The following is a 17751-nucleotide window of genomic DNA, read 5'->3' as shown; positions in this document are numbered from 1 at the left end:
CACTAGGGGCATCACTACTGTATCATAGAGATAATACATGTAGTTCTCCTGGTGGCCACTAGGGGCATCACTACTGTATCATAGAGATAATACATGTAGTTCTCCTGGTGTCCACTAGGGGCATCACTACTGTATTATAGAGATAACACATGTTGTTCTCCTGGTGGCCACTAGGGGCATCACTACTGTATCATAGAGATAACACATGTTGTTCTCCTGGTGTCCACTAGGGGCATCACTACTGTATTATAGAGATAATACATGTAGTTCTCCTGGTGTCCACTAGGGGCATCACTACTGTATCATAGAGATAACACATGTTGTTCTCCTGGTGTCCACTAGGGGCATCACTACTGTATCATAGAGATAACACATGTTGTTCTCCTGGTGTCCACTAGGGACATCACTACTGTATTATAGAGATAACACATGTTGTTCTCCTGGTGTCCACTAGGGGCATCACTACTGTATTATAGAGATAATACATGTTGTTCTCCTGGTGTGTTATAGAGATAATAGTTTTTTCATGAATAATGCCTACATATCAAAGCTGTAAGAACATGTATTAAGTCTCGTGTGAGTCACTAGAGCTCTTTAATACGGAGGACATGTCGGCATTTGAACATCACATCGTAAATTCTTCTTTAGATGAAAATCACCAAATTTAATAAAATGTATTCACACCGGAGCAAAAATAAAACTTGAACCCAAACTCAGTCCAACAGGAAATACTGCGGAAACACAACGAGTCCTTGAAGGCATCACGAGACTTCTTCGATGTGAAAAGCAGGATTCTCTCGGCCCTGGAGGTCTCCGTTCTGAGCTGGGTCCGTTAGGGTCCGGGGGCCCTCCGGGGCCTCCGGGGCGTAGCGGTAGCTGAGGAAAAGCACCGCGCTCACGAGCATCAGCATGCCGGCGAGGACGCCGACGCCGACGGCCGCGCCGACCCGCTGCCGGGCCGGCGCGGCGGGGAGGTGGAAGTGGGGGGGGAAGTGGACGGTGGCGTTGCTCAGCACGGCGCTCATGTTCCAGCCGAGCGGCGCCAGGCTCAGCACGCCCGCCGCCGCGTACATCAGCCCCGCCGCCGCGAACGCCAGACGCACGTTCCCACGATCCCCCACGGAGAAGTAGACCTTCCTCACGGCCACCGCGGCGCCCACGTTACCCAGCAGGCCGCAGAGCAGCGCCAGCAGCATCAGAACCTGGTAGAGTCAGTAGAGTCAGTAGTAATAGAGTCAGTAGAGTCAGTCATAATAGAGTCAGTAGTAATAGAGTCAGTAGTAGTAGAGTCAGTTGTAGTAGAGTCAGTAGTAGTAGAGTCAGTAGTCAGTAATAGTAGAGTCAGTAGTAGTAGTCAGTAGAGTCAGTAGTAGTAGAGTCAGTAGAATCAGTAGTAGTAGAGTCAGTAGTAGTAGAGTCAGTAGAGTCAGTAATAGTAGTCAGTAGAGTCAGTAATAGTAGTCAGTAATAGGAGAATCAGTAGAGTCAGTAGTAGTAGAGTCAGTAATAGTAGAGTCAGTAATAGTAGTCAGTAGAATCAGTAATAATAGTCAGTAGTAGAAGAGTCAGTAGTCAGTAATAGTAGAGTCAGTAATAGTAGTCAGTAGTAGTGCTGCATTCGACACCATTGACCATGACATCCTGTTACAGAGACTGGAGCAGTCGATTGGCATTTCAGGCACGGCACTAATTTGGTTTAAATCCTATTTATCAGATCGATCTCAGTTTGTATTTGTAAACGATGACGCCTCGATAACCACCAACGTTAATCACGGAGTTCCACAAGGTTCTGTGCTTGGACCAATTTTATTTACCTTATACATGCTTCCTTTGGGCAATATTATCAGGAAACACTCCATAAACTTTCATTGTTATGCAGATGACACTCAACTATATTTATCAATAAAACCAGAGGAGAGCAACCAACTCTGTAAAATTCAAGCATGTCTTAAAGACATAAAAACATGGATGACCTGCAACTTGATGTTAAACTCAGACAAAACCAAGTAATTTTAATCGCCCTGAGCACCTCAGAGATCAATTATCTGGTGATGTGGATTCTGTAGACGGCATTGCCCTGGCATCCAACACCACTGTAAAGAATCTTGGCGTTATCTTTGATCGGGACTTGTCCTTTAACTCCCACGTAAAGCAAATCTCAAGGACTGCATTCTTTCATCTACGTAATATTTCAAAAATCAGGCACATCTTGTCTCAAAAGATGCAGAAAAATTGGTTCACGCGTCATTTCGAGACTGGATTACTGCAACTCCTTATTAGCAGGCTGCTCTAATAAATCTCTTAGGTCCCTCCAGTTGATCCAGAATGCTGCAGCTCGTGTTCTCACTAAAACTAAGAAAAGAGATCACATCACTCCTGCACTAGCTGCTCTGCACTGGCTCCCAGTAAAATCAAGAATCACTTTTAAAATTCTTCTCTTAACCTACAAAGCCTTGATTGGTGATGCTCCATCATATCTTAAGGAGCTTGTCGCACCATATTGCCCCACTAGAGAGCTACGCTCACTAAATGCGGGACTACTTGTAGTTCCTAGAGTCTTAAAAGTAGAATGGGAGCCAGAGCCTTTAGTTATCAAGCTCCTCTTTTATGGAACCAGCTTCCAATTTCAGTCCGGGAGGCAGACACAGTCACCTCGCTTAAGAGTAGACTGAAGACCTTCCTCTTTGACAGAGCTTATAGTTAGGGCTGAATCAGGTTTGCCCTGGTCCAGCCCCTTGATATGCTGCTATAGGCTTATAGCTGCCGGGGGATGTTTTAGGATGCACTGAGTACCTATCTCCTTTTTTCTCTCCTTAAGGATGAATTTTCATCTCTCAATCACACGTTACTAACTCTGCTTTCTCCCCGGAAGTCCTTTTGACTTTACGTCTCATGGGGTCATCGGACCCTATGAGACGGCATAGATCCTATCTGCCTGATGGATCGTCTGGGTCGTGGAATTCCTGCTCATGACTACGCCACTGTCCTGTTGAGACTCCCCACCTCCTCCCCACCGCCATCTGCCTGATGGATCGTGGAGGTCTCCATCGTGAATATGCCTACTATGAACTATTCATACACTGTCATATTCATTGAATGTATTTTAACTCTAAATCTGTCCTTCTGTACACATTACATCTATTGCATCTGTCCATCCTAGGAGAGGGATCCTCCTCTGTTGCTCTCCTCCAGGTTTCTTCCCTTTTTTCCCCCTGAAGGGTTATTTGGGAGTTTTTCCTGGTCCGATGTGAGGTTTTGGGGCAGGGATGTCTATGTGTACAGATTGTAAAGCACTCCGAGACAAATTTGTAATTTGTGAAATTGGGCTATACAAATAAACTGAATTGAATTGAATTGAATAGTAGAGTCAGTAGTAGTAGAGTCAGTCATAGTAGAGTCAGTCATAGTAGAGTCAGTCATAGTAGTCAGTAGAGTCAGTAGTAGTAGTCAGTAGAGTCAGTAGTAGTAGAGTCAGTAGAGTCAGTAGTAGTAGAGTCAGTAGAGTCAGTAATAGTAGTCAGTAGAGTCAGTAGTAGTAGAGTCAGTAGAGTCAGTAGTAGTAGAGTCAGTAGTAGTAGAGTCAGTAATAGTAGTCAGTAATAGTAGTCAGTAGAGTCAGTAATAGTAGAGTCAGTAGTAGTAGAGTCAGTACAGTAGAGTCAGTAGTCAGTAATAGTAGAGTCAGTAGAGTCAGTAATAGTAGTCAGTAGTAGTAGAGTCAGTAATAGTAGTCAGTAGTAGTAGAGTCAGTAGAGTCAGTAATAGTAGAGTCAGTAGTAGTAGAGTCAGTAATAGTAGTCAGTAATAGTAGAGTCAGTAACAGTAGTCAGTAGTAGTAGAGTCAGTAGTCAGTAGTAGTAGAGTCAGTAGTAGTAGAGTCAGTAGAGTCAGTAATAGTAGAGTCAGTAGTAGAGTCAGTAGTAGTAGAGTCAGTAGAATCAGTAATAGTAGAGTCAGTAGTATTAGAGTCAGTAGTCAGTAATAGTAGAGTCAGTAGTAGTAGAGTCAGTAGTCAGTAATAGTAGAGTCAGTAGAGTCAGTAATAGTAGTCAGTAGTAGTAGAGTCAGTAATAGTAGAGTCAGTAGTAGTAGAGTCAGAAGAGTCAGTAATAGTAGTCAGTAGTAGTAGTCAGTAGAGTCAGTAGTAGTAGAGTCAGTAATAGTAGAGTCAGTAGTAGTAGAGTCAGTAATAGTAGAGTCAGTAGTAGTAGAGTCAGTAATAGTAGAGTCAGTAGTAGTAGAGTCAGTAATAGTAGTCAGTAGTAGTAGTCAGTAGAGTCAGTAGTAGTAGAGTCAGTAATAGTAGTCAGTAGTAGTAGTCAGTAGAGTCAGTAATAGTAGAGTCAGTAATAGTAGAGTCAGTAGTAGTAGTCAGTAGTAGTAGTCAGTAGAGTCAGTAGTAGTAGAGTCAGTAATAGTAGTCAGTAGTAGTAGAGTCAGTAATAGTAGTCAGTAATATTAGTCAGTAGTAGTAGTCAGTAATAGTAGAGTCAGTAGTAGTATAGTCAGTAGAGTCAGTAATAGTAGAGTCAGTAGTAGTAGTCAGTAGTAGTAGTAGAGTCAGTAGAATCAGTAATAGTAGAGTCAGTAGTAGTAGAGTCAGTAGTCAGTAATAGTAGAGTCAGTAGTAGTAGAATCAGTAGTCAGTAATAGTAGAGTCAGTAATAGTAGTCAGTAGTAGTCAGTAGAGTCAGTAATAGTAGAGTCAGTAATAGTAGAGTCAGAAGAGTCAGTAATAGTAGTCAGTAGTAGTAGTCAGTAGTCAGTAGTAGTAGTCAGTAGAGTCAGTAGTAGTAGTCAGTAGTCAGTAGTAGTAGAGTCAGTAATAGTAGTCAGTAGTAGTAGAGTCAGTAATAGTATTGTCAGTATTAGTAGAGTCAGTAATAGTAGAGTCAGTAATATTAGTCAGTAGTAGTAGTCAGTAATAGTAGAGTCAGTAGTCAGTAATAGTAGTCAGTAGTCAGTAATAGTAGAGTCAGTAGTAGTAGTCAGTAATAGTAGAGTCAGTAATAGTAGTCAGTAGTAGTAGTCAGTAGAGTCAGTAGTAGTAGTCAGTAGAGTCAGTAGTAGTAGAGTCAGTAATAGTAGTCAGTAGTAGTAGTCAGTAGAGTCAGTAATAGTAGTCAGTAATAGTAGAGTCAGTAGAGTCAGTAGTAGTAGAGTCAGTAATAGTAGTCAGTAGAGTCAGTAGTAGTAGAGTCAGTAATAGTAGAGTCAGTAGTAGAGTCAGTAATAGTAGAGTCAGTAATAGTAGAGTCAGTAGTCAGTAATAGTAGTCAGTAGTAGTAGAGTCAGTAGAGTCAGTAATAGTAGAGTCAGTAATAGTAGAGTCAGTAGTAGTAGTCAGTAGTAGTAGAGTCAGTAATAGTAGAGTCAGTAGTAGTAGAGTCAGTAATAGTAGTCAGTAGTAGTAGAGTCAGTAATAGTAGTCAGTAGTAGTAGTCAGTAGAGTCAGTAGTAGTAGAGTCAGTAATAGTAGAGTCAGTAATAGTAGTCAGTAGTAGTCAGTAGTAGTAGAGTCAGTAATAGTAGTCAGTAGTAGTAGAGTCAGTAGAGTCAGTAATAGTATTGTCAGTAGTAGTAGAGTCAGTAATAGTAGTCAGTAGAGTCAGTAATAGTAGTCAGTAGTAGTAGTCAGTAATAGTAGAGTCAGTAATAGTAGTCAGTAGTAGAGTCAGTAGAGTCAGTAGTAGTAGAGTCAGTAATAGTCAGTAGTAGTAGTCAGTAGTAGAGTCAGTAATAGTCAGTAGTAGTAGTCAGTAGAGTCAGTAGTAGTAGAGTCAGTAATAGTAGTCAGTAGTAGAGTCAGTAGTCAGTAATAGTAGTCAGTAGTAGTAGTCAGTAATAGTAGTCAGTAGTAGTAGTCAGTAATAGTAGTCAGTAGAGTCAGTAATAGTAGTCAGTAGTAGTAGTCAGTAATAGTAGAGTCAGTAATAGTAGAGTCAGTAATAGTAGTCAGTAGTAGTAGTCAGTAATAGTAGAGTCAGTAGTAGTAGAGTCAGTAGTAGTAGAGTCAGTAGTAGTAGTCAGTAATAGTAGTCAGTAGTAGTAGTCAGTAGTCAGTAATAGTAGAGTCAGTAATAGTAGAGTCAGTAAGGTCAGTAGTAGTAGAGTCAGTAATAGTAGTCAGTAGTAGTAGTCAGTAGAGTCAGTAGTAGTAGAGTCAGTAATAGTAGAGTCAGTAGTCAGTAACAGTAGAGTCAGTAATAGTAGAGTCAGTAGTCAGTAATAGTAGAGTCAGTAGTAGTAGTCAGTAATAGTAGTCAGTAGAGTCAGTAATAGTAGTCAGTAGTAGTAGAGTCAGTAATAGTAGAGTCAGTAATAGTAGTCAGTAGTAGTAGTCAGTAGTCAGTAATAGTAGTCAGTAATAGTAGTCAGTAATAGTAGTCAGTAGTAGAGTCAGTAGTCAGTAATAGTAGAGTCAGTAATAGTAGAGTCAGTAGTAGTAGAGTCAGTAATAGTAGTCAGTAGTAGTAGTCAGTAGAGTCAGTAGTAGTAGAGTCAGTAGAGTCAGTAGTCAGTAATAGTAGTCAGTAGAGTCAGTAATAGTAGTCAGTAGAGTCAGTAATAGTAGTCAGTAGTAGTAGTCAGTAATAGTAGAGTCAGTAGAGTCAGTAGTAGAGTCAGTAATAGTAGTCAGTAGTAGTAGTCAGTAGTAGTCAGTAGAGTCAGTAGTAGGTCAGTGGTAGTAGAGTCAGCAGCAGTAGTCAGTAGTAGTGGTCAGTGGTAGAGTCAGTGCAGTAGCAGTAATAGTGCAGAGTCAGTCAGTAGTAGTCAGCAGAGTCAGTAGTAGTAGTAGAGTCAGTAATAGTAGTCAGTAGTAGTAGAGTCAGTAATAGTAGTCAGTAGTAGTAGTCAGTAGAGTCAGTAGTAGAGTCAGTAGTAGTAGAGTCAGTAGTAGTAGAGTCAGTAAGTCAGTGGTCAGTAGTCAGTAGTACAGTAGCAGAGTCAGTAGCAGAGTCAGTAATAATAGTAGTCAGTAGTAGTAGTCAGTAATAGTAGAGTCAGTAGTAGTAGAGTCAGTAGAGTCAGTAATAGTAGTCAGTAGAGTCAGTAGTAGTAGAGTCAGTAATAGTAGAGTCAGTAGTACCTGAGCGGCGGCGATCTCCGGCGGCGTGAACGGGTCCGAGAAGCCGATGGCGCGACAGTTCTCGAGGGCGTGGCTGTAGAAGCACGCACGCCAGATGCCGACCCACGCCACGCCGGACGCCACCACGGACGCGTCGTCCACGAACCACAGACGCCACTCGTCCAGGCCGGTGGCGGCCATGATGAGGATCCACGCCAGGAAGCCCGTCATCAGGCCCAGGAACTGCCAGTGGGCCGTGTGGGCGAGGTACCGCATGCTGCCACAGGGGGCGCTCACTCACTGAGGCGCATGCTCAGCTGGGCCTCCTGGAGCGACTCCCCGAGTCACGGAACACAGAGTCAGAGGGCTCCACTGACTCTACTGACTCTATTACTACTGACTCTACTGCTACTGACTCTACTGACTATTACTGACTCTACTGCTACTGACTCTACTGACTCTATTACTACAGACTCTATTACTGACTCTACTGCTACTGACTCTACTACTACTGACTCTTACTGACTACTGCTAGACTCTACTGACTATTACTGACGCTATTACTACTGACTCTATTACTGACTATTACTACTGACTCTACTGCTACTGACTCTACTGACTCTATTACTACTGACTCTATTACTGACTCTACTGACTATTACTACTGACTCTACTGCCTCTATTACTACTGACTCTATTACTGACTCTACTGCTACTGACTACTGACTATTACTCCTGACTCTACTGACTATTACTACTGACTCTATTACTGACTATTACTACTGACTCTATTACTGACTATTACTACTGACTCTATTACTGACTCTACTACTACTGACTATTACAACTGACTATTACTACTGACTCTATTTCTGACTCTACTGCTACTGACTATTACTGACTCTATTACTACTGACTCTACTGCTACTGACTACTGACTCTATTACTGACTATTACTACTGACTATTACTACTGACTATTACTGACTATTACTACTGACTCTATTACTGACTCTACTGCTACTGACTCTACTGACTCTATTACTGACTCTACGACTGACTCTATTACTACTGACTCTATTACTACTGACTCTACTGACTACTGCTACTGACTCTATTACTACTGACTCTACTACTACTGACTAGTTCATACGGAGCAGCGTAGAAGCAGAATAGAAAAGAAGAGTAGAAGAAGAATAGAAGCAGAATGGAAGAAAATAAGCAGAATAGAATAAAAGGGTAGAAGAGTAGAAGAATGGAAGTCGTGAGTAACTCTAGTTTATTTAACCTCGGCTCACCTTCAGCTCGCTCTCAATCACCAGGATCCTCCGTTATTGATCGAGGGGCCGATCGTCCACATCCTGCCTTCGTCTCTGAGACTCGAAGACGAGCTCCAAAGACGTCTCCTCCTCGCTATCAGCGAGACTCGTTAATGAACGACCACGAGGCCGTCAGCCAATCAGACACGAGACGCGTGAGCTCAGCAGACTCTTTATTGATAAGAGGAGCCGGGGGGGGGGGGAGGGGGGGCTTAGTGTTTCAATGCATCTAGAAGCAACGCCCATGTGACATCTGGACATCTGCAGCGTGAAGAAGAGGAGCAGTGAAGGAACAGAGACTCTTCATCGGGTCTCTTCCTGTCGGTTGCACGTGAAGACGAGCAGACGGCGTTCTTCACGGGGAAGAACCTCCGAGTCACGCGTTTAAACGCAAATAAAAAAAGGTTAAAAAGTGAAATCTTGGGCCGGATTGATGCGCTAGTGAAATGCTGTGCTGAGCGTCAGCAGGGCGCCGGCGTTCCCGCCTCCAAAGGGCTACAATAAGTTACTAAAACAATCAATACAACAAAAACAGCAAACAAATCAAAAAAGTCAACGGAAGCGCCACGAGGCGGTCGGCGCACAGCAGGAAACGTCTCTCGGTACTTCCGGGTGCCGAGTCCGAGTTAGGAAAACTACAAAGATGTCCGCCGGTCTCTGGCGCCCCCTGCTGGCGGCGCCTCACGGGGCGGGCAGGCTGTCCGTCAGGCAGGTCAGCTGCTCCTCGCCCAGCTTGATCTTGTCCTCCAGCTTCCGCTGCTCGATGATGAGCGCCGACTTCATCTTCACAAAGTGCTCGTAGTCCGTGAGGCCGTCGGCCGGCAGGTGGAGCGCCAGGATGTCGGACACCAGGCGCTCCCGGCGGTCCAGGTTCTCCTTCAGCTCCTTGGCATCCTCGTGCTGCCGGATCAGCAGCTTCCTCTTCTCCATCAGCGTCCGCTGAGGAGGAGGAGGAGGAGGAGGAGGAGGACACGCTCATTAGAGAGGGAAGTCAGGAGGGTCCTCCACATTCCACCAGGGGGCGACTCCTCTGGTTGTATAGAAGTCTATGCTTCATGTGTTAAAGCTGCATTCTCTCTCCTGACCACCAGGGGGCTCCTCTGGTTGTATAGAAGTCTATGCTTCATGTGTTAGAGCTATGTTCTCCCTCCTGACCACCAGGGGGCTCCTCTGGTTGTATAGAAGTCTATGCTTCATGTGTTAGAGCTGCGTTCTCTCTCCTGACCACCAGGGGGCTCCTCTGGTTGTATAGAAGTCTATGCTTCATGTGTTAAAGCTGCGTTCTCTCTCCTGACCACCAGGGGGCTCCTCTGGTTGTATAGAAGTATATGCTTCATGTGTTAGAGCTACGTTCTCCCTCCTGACCACCAGGGGGCTCCTCTGGTTGTATAGAAGTCTATGCTTCATGTGTTAGAGCTGCGTTCTCCCTCCTGACCACCAGGGGGCTCCTCTGGTTGTATAGAAGTATATGCTTCATGTGTTAAAGCTGCGTTCTCCCTCCTGACCACCAGGGGGCTCCTCTGGTTGTATAGAAGTCTATGCTTCGTGTTAAAGCTGCATTCTCTCTCCTGACCACCAGGGTGCTCCTCTGGTTGTATAGAAGTCTATGCTTCATGTGTTAAAGCTGCGTTCTCCCTCCTGACCACCAGGGGGCTCCTCTGGTTGTATAGAAGTCTATGCTTCATGTGTTAAAGCTGCATTCTCCCTCCTGACCACCAGGGGGCTCCTCTGGTTGTATAGAAGTCTATGCTTCATGTGTTAAAGCTGTGTTCTCCCTCCTGACCACCAGGGGGCTCCTCTGGTTGTATAGAAGTCTATGCTTCATGTGTTAAAGCTGCGTTCTCCCTCCTGACCACCAGGGGGCTCCTCTGGTTGTATAGAAGTCTATGCTTCATGTGTTAAAGCTGCATTCTCTCTCCTGACCACCAGGGGGCTCCTCTGGTTGTATAGAAGTCTATGCTTCATGTGTTAAAGCTGCATTCCCTCTCCTGACCACCAGGGGGCTCCTCTGGTTGTATAGAAGTCTATGCTTCATGTGTTAGAGCTGCGTTCTCCCTCCTGACCACCAGGGGGCTCCTCTGGTTGTATAGAAGTCTATGCTTCATGTGTTAAAGCTGTGTTCTCCCTCCTGACCACCAGGGGGCTCCTCTGGTTGTATAGAAGTCTATGCTTCATGTGTTAGAGCTGCGTTCTCCCTCCTGACCACCAGGGGGCTCCTATGGTTGTATAGAAGTATATGCTTCATGTGTTAAAGCTGCGTTCTCTCTCCTGACCACCAGGGGGCTCCTCTGGTTGTATAGAAGTCTATGCTTCATGTGTTAAAGCTGCATTCCCTCTCCTGACCACCAGGGGGCTCCTCTGGTTGTATAGAAGTCTATGCTTCATGTGTTAAAGCTACATTCTCTCTCCTGACCACCAGGGGGCTCCTCTGGTTGTATAGAAGTCTATGCTTCATGTGTTAAAGCTGCATTCTCTCTCCTGACCACCAGGGGGCTCCTCTGGTTGTATAGAAGTCTATGCTTCATGTGTTAGAGCTACGTTCTCCCTCCTGACTACCAGGGGGCTCCTCTAGTTGTATAGAAGTCTATGCTTCATGTGTTAGAGCTGCGTTCTCCCTCCTGACCACCAGGGGGCTTCTCTAGTTGTATAGAAGTCTATGCTTCATGTGTTAAAGCTGCATTCCCTCTCCTGACCACCAGGGGGCTTCTCTAGTTGTATAGAAGTCTATGCTTCATGTGTTAGAGTTGCGTTCTCCCTCCTGACCACCAGGGGGCTCCTCTGGTTGTATAGAAGTCTATGCTTCATGTGTTAAAGCTGCATTCTCTCTCCTGACCACCAGGGGGCTCCTCTGGTTGTATAGAAGTCTATGCTTCATGTGTTAGAGCTACGTTCTCCCTCCTGACCACCAGGGGGCTCCTCTAGTTGTATAGAAGTCTATGCTTCATGTGTTAGAGCTGCGTTCTCCCTCCTGACCACCAGGGGGCTTCTCTAGTTGTATAGAAGTCTATGCTTCATGTGTTAAAGCTGCATTCCCTCTCCTGACCACCAGGGGGCTTCTCTAGTTGTATAGAAGTCTATGCTTCATGTGTTAGAGTTGCGTTCTCCCTCCTGACCACCAGGGGGCTCCTCTGGTTGTATAGAAGTCTATGCTTCATGTGTTAAAGCTGCATTCTCTCTCCTGACCACCAGGGGGCTCCTCTGGTTGTATAGAAGTCTATGCTTCATGTGTTAAAGCTGCATTCTCTCTCCTGACCACCAGGGGCTCCTCTGGTTGTATAGAAGTCTATGCTTCATGTGTTAAAGCTGCATTCTCTCCTGACCACCAGGGGCTCCTCTGGTTGTATAGAAGTCTATGCTTCATGTGTTAGAGCTGCTTCTCCTCCTGACCACCAGGGGCTCCTCTCGTTGTATAGAAGTCTATGCTTCATGTGTTAAAGCTGCATTCTCTCTCCTGACCACCAGGGGCTCCTCTGGTTGTATAGAAGTCTATGCTTCATGTGTTAAAGCTGCATTCTCTCCTCTGGAGGCTCCTCTGGTTGTATAGAAGTCTATGCTTCATGTGTTAAAGCTGCGTTCTCCCTCCTGACCACCAGGGGGCTCCTCTAGTTGTATAGAAGTCTATGCTTCATGTGTTAAAGCTGCATTCTCTCTCCTGACCACCAGGGGCTCCTCTGGTTGTATAGAAGTCTATGCTTCATGTGTTAAAGCTGCATTCTCTCTCCTGACCACCAGGGGCTCCTCTGGTTGTATAGAAGTCTATGCTTCATGTGTTAAAGCTGCGTTCTCCCTCCTGACCACCAGGGGGCTCCTCTAGTTGTATAGAAGTCTATGCTTCATGTGTTAAAGCTGCATTCTCTCTCCTGACCACCAGGGGCTCCTCTGGTTGTATAGAAGTCTATGCTTCATGTGTTAAAGCTGCATTCTCTCTCCTGACCACCAGGGGCTCCTCTGGTTGTATAGGAGTCTATGCTTCATGTGTTAAAGCTGTTCTCCCTCCTGACCACCAGGGGGCTCCTCTAGTTGTATAGAAGTCTATGCTTCATGTGTTAAAGCTGCATTCTCTCTCCTGACCACCAGGGGGCTCCTCTGGTTGTATAGAAGTCTATGCTTCATGTGTTAAAGCTGCATTCTCTCTCCTGACCACCAGGGGGCTCCTCTGGTTGTATAGAAGTCTATGCTTCATGTGTTAGAGCTGCGTTCTCCCTCCTGACCACCAGGGGGCTCCTCTAGTTGTATAGAAGTCTATGCTTCATGTGTTAAAGCTGCATTCTCTCTCCTGACCACCAGGGGGCTCCTCTGGTTGTATAGAAGTCTATGCTTCATGTGTTAAAGCTGCATTCTCTCTCCTGACCACCAGGGGGCTCCTCTGGTTGTATAGAAGTCTATGCTTCATGTGTTAAAGCTGCGTTCTCCCTCCTGACCACCAGGGGGCGACCTCCACTCACCCGCTCCTCCGCCGTGGCCTCCTCCTCCAGGCTGTTCAGGGCGTTCTCCACCCTCGCCAGGCGGCCCGACAGCGACAGCAGGAGGCTGACCACCTTGTCCAGGTCGCCCACGAACATGCGGAACTTGTCGATCTCGTTGGGCCGGCAGACCCGCTGGACCCGGGCCTCCACCTCGGCCCCCAGCGCGTTGTTGTCCAGCACGTCCTCCTGGAGGCTCTCGCGGGCCTCGCGCAGAACCTGCAGCTTCTTGCTGAGGCTGTCGATCAGCTGCTGCTGCGGACCGGAGAACCCAGAGGACAGGACTTCAGGATCAGGCTCAGCCCTGTGTGTGTGTGTGTGTGTGTGGAGACGAGCTAACGACACTGGATACTACATTTCCCACAATGCAACTCAATTGCAACCATCTGGCCACATTTGGTGGCGTCAGTGTTTGGACCCACATGGCCCCCCATGACCCCCAGTCCCAGAGTCTCAGAGTCCCAGAGTCTCAGAGTCCAAAGTTAGCTCGTCTCCAGGAGGAACGAGACGAGCTAACGATGCTAACGTAAGAATTGTTCGCATCGTTAGCTTGAACTCTGAATGAAGCAGCTTCACGTTAACCATCCATGCTTCTCCTGGAGATGAGCTAACGATGCTAACGTTAGCTCGTCTTTCTAGCTAACGACGCCAACGTTAGCGCAGCTCATTTCTCTGATCTGATTTAAAAAGGGCAAAGTCATTGTAAAACACAAAGCATAGAACATGTATCACACTGTAATGGGGTAAAGTAACGTATTAAACCGGATTATTCATGATTATTAAGCCTCGGCACCTTCTTGTTGGCCAGGTCCACGTCCAGCTCGTCCTCCCAGTCCTCCTCCTCCTCCTCCTCCTGCTCCTGCATGTCCTTCATCTTGATGAGGAGCTCGGCTTTGGGAGCAGACGTGCTGTAGTAGGTGGAGCTGGTCACCAGGGCAACGGCTGCAGCCATGCCGTCCTCCTTCTCCCTGAAACACCACGTCAAGGGTCAACAAAAACAACAACAACCCTCAGTTTGAATAAAGTGATTCATTGGTCTTCATTTATTAAATTAAATCTTCAGATTGAAACATAAAATATTTAAATATTTTGTGATGTTATGTTTAACCAAACGGATTAAATTATTACTCTGGAAAAGGTCGTTAAGTACACAAACTTCCTTAACTCTTTGGTGTGTGTGTTTCACCTCCTGTGTGTGTTATCAGGTCTGTAGATATCAAACAATCCGCATGTGAGGAGAGTCAATAAACACGTCACAGGTCAACAAGGGAAGGTGAAGGTATTGAGTATTAACCTGAAGGAAACGCATTAAAGGGCCAGTACCAATGTTCACACATCAGAACATCGGTAGTGGCCCTTTAAGGAAGCTCACACTAACACTTTAGAACATCGGTACTGGCCCTTTAAGGAAGCTCACACTAACACTTTAGAACACCGGTACTGGCCCTTTAAGGAAGCTCACACTAACACTTTAGAACACCAGTACTGGCCCTTTAAGGAAGCTCACACTAACACTTTAGAACACCAGTACTGGCCCTTTAAGGAAGCTCACACTAACACTTTAGAACACCAGTACTGGCCCTTTAAGGAAGCTCACACTAACACTTTAGAACACCGGTACTGGCCCTTTAAGGAAGCTCACACTAACACTTTAGAACACCAGTACTGGCCCTTTAAGGAAGCTCACACTTACACTTTAGAACACCAGTACTGGCCCTTTAAGGAAGCTCACACTAACACTTTAGAACATCGGTACTGGCCCTTTAAGGAAGCTCACACTTACACTTTAGAACACCAGTACTGGCCCTTTAAGGAAGCTCACACTAACACTTTAGAACATCGGTACTGGCCCTTTAAGGAAGCTCACACTAACACTTTAGAACATCGGTACTGGCCCTTTAAGGAAGCTCACACTAACACTTCAGAACATGGTTACTGGCCCTTTAAGGAAGCTCACAATAACACACTTCAGAATACGGGTACTGGCCCTTTAAGGAAGCTCACAATAACACACTTCAGAACACGGGTACTGGCCCTTTAAGGCCTCCAGCTGGAGGCGTAAACAGTGGAGGCTGACCTTTCCTCGGGGGGACGGCTGACCTTCCGGTGCTGGTGGGCTCCTCCCAGCAGCGCCTCCCCCTGAGGGAAGATCCCCTTCATCAGGTCCATGGTGGTCTTCATCTTGCTCTGGTCCAGAATGTCAGCCAGCGATTTATCCTTTCCCATGATGCTCCTGGCCAGCTCCTCCCTCTTCTGATCCTCACACTGCCTCGTGGCCACCGGTGGCGGCGGCGGCAGCCCGTCAGAGTCGGCGTGACCTCCAGGGTCGGCGTGACCTCCAGGGTCGGCGTGACCTCCAGGGTCGGCGTGACCTCCGACGGTGGTCATGTAGGTGTCTGCCTGAGGCTCCGCCTGCCGAGTGAACGCACAGAAGACCGAGTCCTGCCCCGCGGCGCCCACCGGACCGCCGAGCCAGAGCACGCCGGGACCCTCGGCCTGCGTGGCGGGGGGGTCGGCGTGCTGCGGGTAAGGACACGCCTCCTGCAGGGCGGGGGGGTCGGCGTGCTGCGGGTAAGGACACGCCTCCTGCATGGTGGGGGGGGCGGCGTGCTGCAGGTAAGGACACGCCTCCTGCAGGGCGGGGGGGGCGGCGTGCTGCAGGTAAGGACACGCCTCCTTCTCTGAGACGCCCTCCGAGTGGACGATCCGGATGGGAACCTTCTTCATCGCAGGATGCTGATCCTCCATCACAACATGCTCCGTCCTGAGAGAGAGAGAGAGAGAGAGAGAGGGAGAGGTTTAGATAGAAGCTCTGAGAACGTTCTCCTCCAGCTATTCCAGTGGATTCAAACATTGCATGATGGAAACCGAGATGTTTCCTCTGGCTCCTCCCACCTCCTCCTGCTTCCTACGTTCCAGAAGTTCAACACAGATGATTCTAATTATTCCGAACTCAAGAAGACAAACGACAAACGACAAGAGAGGTTTGAACTTTGAGTTATTCAGTGAGCAAGGCAGCTTCTCTCGAGCGGGGTCCCCTCAGAGAGGACATGACTCATGAGGAGCCTGCCTGAGGCCTGAGGCCTGAGACGTGACCTCCACGATGACCTCAGAGTGCTGTAGCATTAGCATAGCATACATATGTGGTGCTGTTGTGATCACAGAGCTGCTGCATGTCTACCTGCTGGAGTCCTGCAGCGAGACCACCGGGGGCGTGTCACTGAGTCTCTGAGGAGAGAACTGTGGGGATGGCGAGCGCCACCCCTCCGCGGGGCCCGGAGGCCTGTGGGGGGGCGGCGGGGGACCGGCTGCCTCTGGTCCTCCGTTGGGCTCAGAGTCCCCCATCGAGTCCGAGTCGGCGTGAGGACCAGAGAGGGACTCCAGGGAGTCGACATCCAGGCATTCGGGAGGGGGGGAGGGGAAGGCCGGGGAGACGGACGCGGGGCTGCGGGTCTGAGTGGGTCCGGGTCCAGGTCCAGGTCCGGGTCCAGGTCCGGGTCCGGGTCCAGGTCCGGGTCCAGGTCCGGGGTCTGGGTCGAAATGAGCCTCTCTCACTTCGCCGTCGTCGGGGAACCTGAGGAGCACAACGCTGAGCCGGTAAGCCCTGAATGACACCCACCTGGATGACCAATGACACCTGGACTGAATGACACACCTGGATGACACCCATGATGACACCCTGGATGACACCTGATGACTGGATGAGATGACACCTGATGACATGACACCCTGATGACACCCTGGATGACACCCTGAATGACACCCTGGATGACACCCTGGATGACACCCTGGATGACACCCTGGATGACACCCTGAATGACACCCTGGATGACACCCTGGATGACACCCTGAATGACACCCTCCCAGCAGCCACTAGGATTATACCAGCGGGGCCAGAGCCTGGTCTAGAGGAGCCTGGTCTTAATAAATATCACTGGAGGTGATGCATAGTTCTGATTCGAGGCGGTGGGGGGGGTACTGTCCCTTTAAGAAGGTTTTCAAGCAATTTAGTTGGGGAACAATAAACAACGGTGAAGCATCAGGGGACAAAAGATCTCCTGATGCGTCAGCCCTCTAAAAACACTGGATACTACATTTCCCACAATGCAACTCAATTGCAACCATCTGGCCACATTTGGTGGCGTCAGTGTTTGGACCCACATGGCCCCCCATGACCCCCAGTCCCAGAGTCTCAGAGTCCAAGAGTCCAAGAGTCTCAGAGTCTCAGAGTCTCAGAGTCCAAGAGTCTCAGAGTCTCAGAGTCCAAGAGTCCAAGAGTCTCAGAGTCCCAGAGTCCAAGAGTCTCAGAGTCTCAGAGTCCAAGAGTCTCAGAGTCTCAGAGTCCAAGAGTCTCAGAGTCTCAGAGTCCCAGAGACCCTCTCCAGGAAGCCTCAGGCCACATCAGAGCCACTCACCCCGTGGCGGCGGCCGGCGGCTCGGCGGCTTTCCTCTCCTTTCTTGCGGCGACGGGAATCTTCTGCAGAGACAGTGGAACAAACATGTCGTCCGTCAAGAGGCCGCCAGAGGAAACCCGCTGCTCTGCTCCTCCTCGGGACAAACCAGCTTCATGCTGCGGCTTCCTGGTTTCCCCCGACGGTGAACAGAAAGCGCGGTGCGTTCAGGACCTCCCTCCCTCACGAGGGTGTGGCTTTATGAACAAACACATGCGTATTTGACTTGGCTCGTTCCCTCCGGCTCCTGTTTGTCTCGAAGACGCCTCGAGGCCTCAGACTGAACCTCGAGGCCGCGGCTCCAAGTCCTCTTTGGAGACGACGCCCCCAAAACTCAACTGACACTCACAAACCATCCAGATGGACAACACCACGACAGAGGCCCACGACCTGCCCCTTTAATATTGAGTTACGGGGCCAAGATCTCCTGGCTTCTGTGTCAAACCCTCT

The 17751-nt window shown here is 47.9% G+C and overlaps 2 protein-coding genes across 4 annotated transcripts in view; both read right to left on the bottom strand.

Annotated features, from left to right (window-relative positions):
* Positions 1–575: 575 nt before the first annotated feature.
* Positions 576–8456, bottom strand: cldn34a (claudin 34a). The gene is made up of 3 exons (XM_056414048.1): positions 8367–8456; positions 7091–7395; positions 576–1202 (listed from the first exon to the last, which is right to left on the bottom strand). The coding sequence occupies exons 2-3, from the start codon at positions 7343–7345 to the stop codon at positions 762–764; spliced, it is 696 nt and encodes a 231-aa protein (XP_056270023.1). The 5' UTR covers positions 7346–7395; positions 8367–8456; the 3' UTR covers positions 576–761.
* An 87-nt stretch (positions 8457–8543) lies between these two features.
* Positions 8544–17751, bottom strand: part of shroom2a (shroom family member 2a) — a 28700-nt gene continuing 19492 nt past the window's right edge. For 2 of the 3 annotated variants that reach the window (XM_056414045.1, XM_056414047.1), the window contains 6 exons: positions 17266–17327; positions 16032–16424; positions 14928–15614; positions 13644–13818; positions 12833–13105; positions 8544–9326 (listed from right to left, as the gene is read on the bottom strand). In XM_056414045.1, the coding sequence (XP_056270020.1) occupies positions 9069–9326; positions 12833–13105; positions 13644–13818; positions 14928–15614; positions 16032–16424; positions 17266–17327 (1848 nt within the window). In that variant the 3' untranslated portion in view covers positions 8544–9068. The remainder of the gene's footprint in view (positions 9327–12832; positions 13106–13643; positions 13819–14927; positions 15615–16031; positions 16425–17265; positions 17328–17751) is intronic. The other variant, XM_056414046.1, reaches the window with a different exon arrangement.

Source organism: Pseudoliparis swirei, chromosome 5 (assembly GCF_029220125.1).
Source record: "Pseudoliparis swirei isolate HS2019 ecotype Mariana Trench chromosome 5, NWPU_hadal_v1, whole genome shotgun sequence".
NCBI lineage: Eukaryota > Metazoa > Chordata > Actinopteri > Perciformes > Liparidae > Pseudoliparis > Pseudoliparis swirei.
Note: the sequence above shows the minus strand (reverse complement) of the source record. Positions and strands in the feature narration are given on the sequence as shown.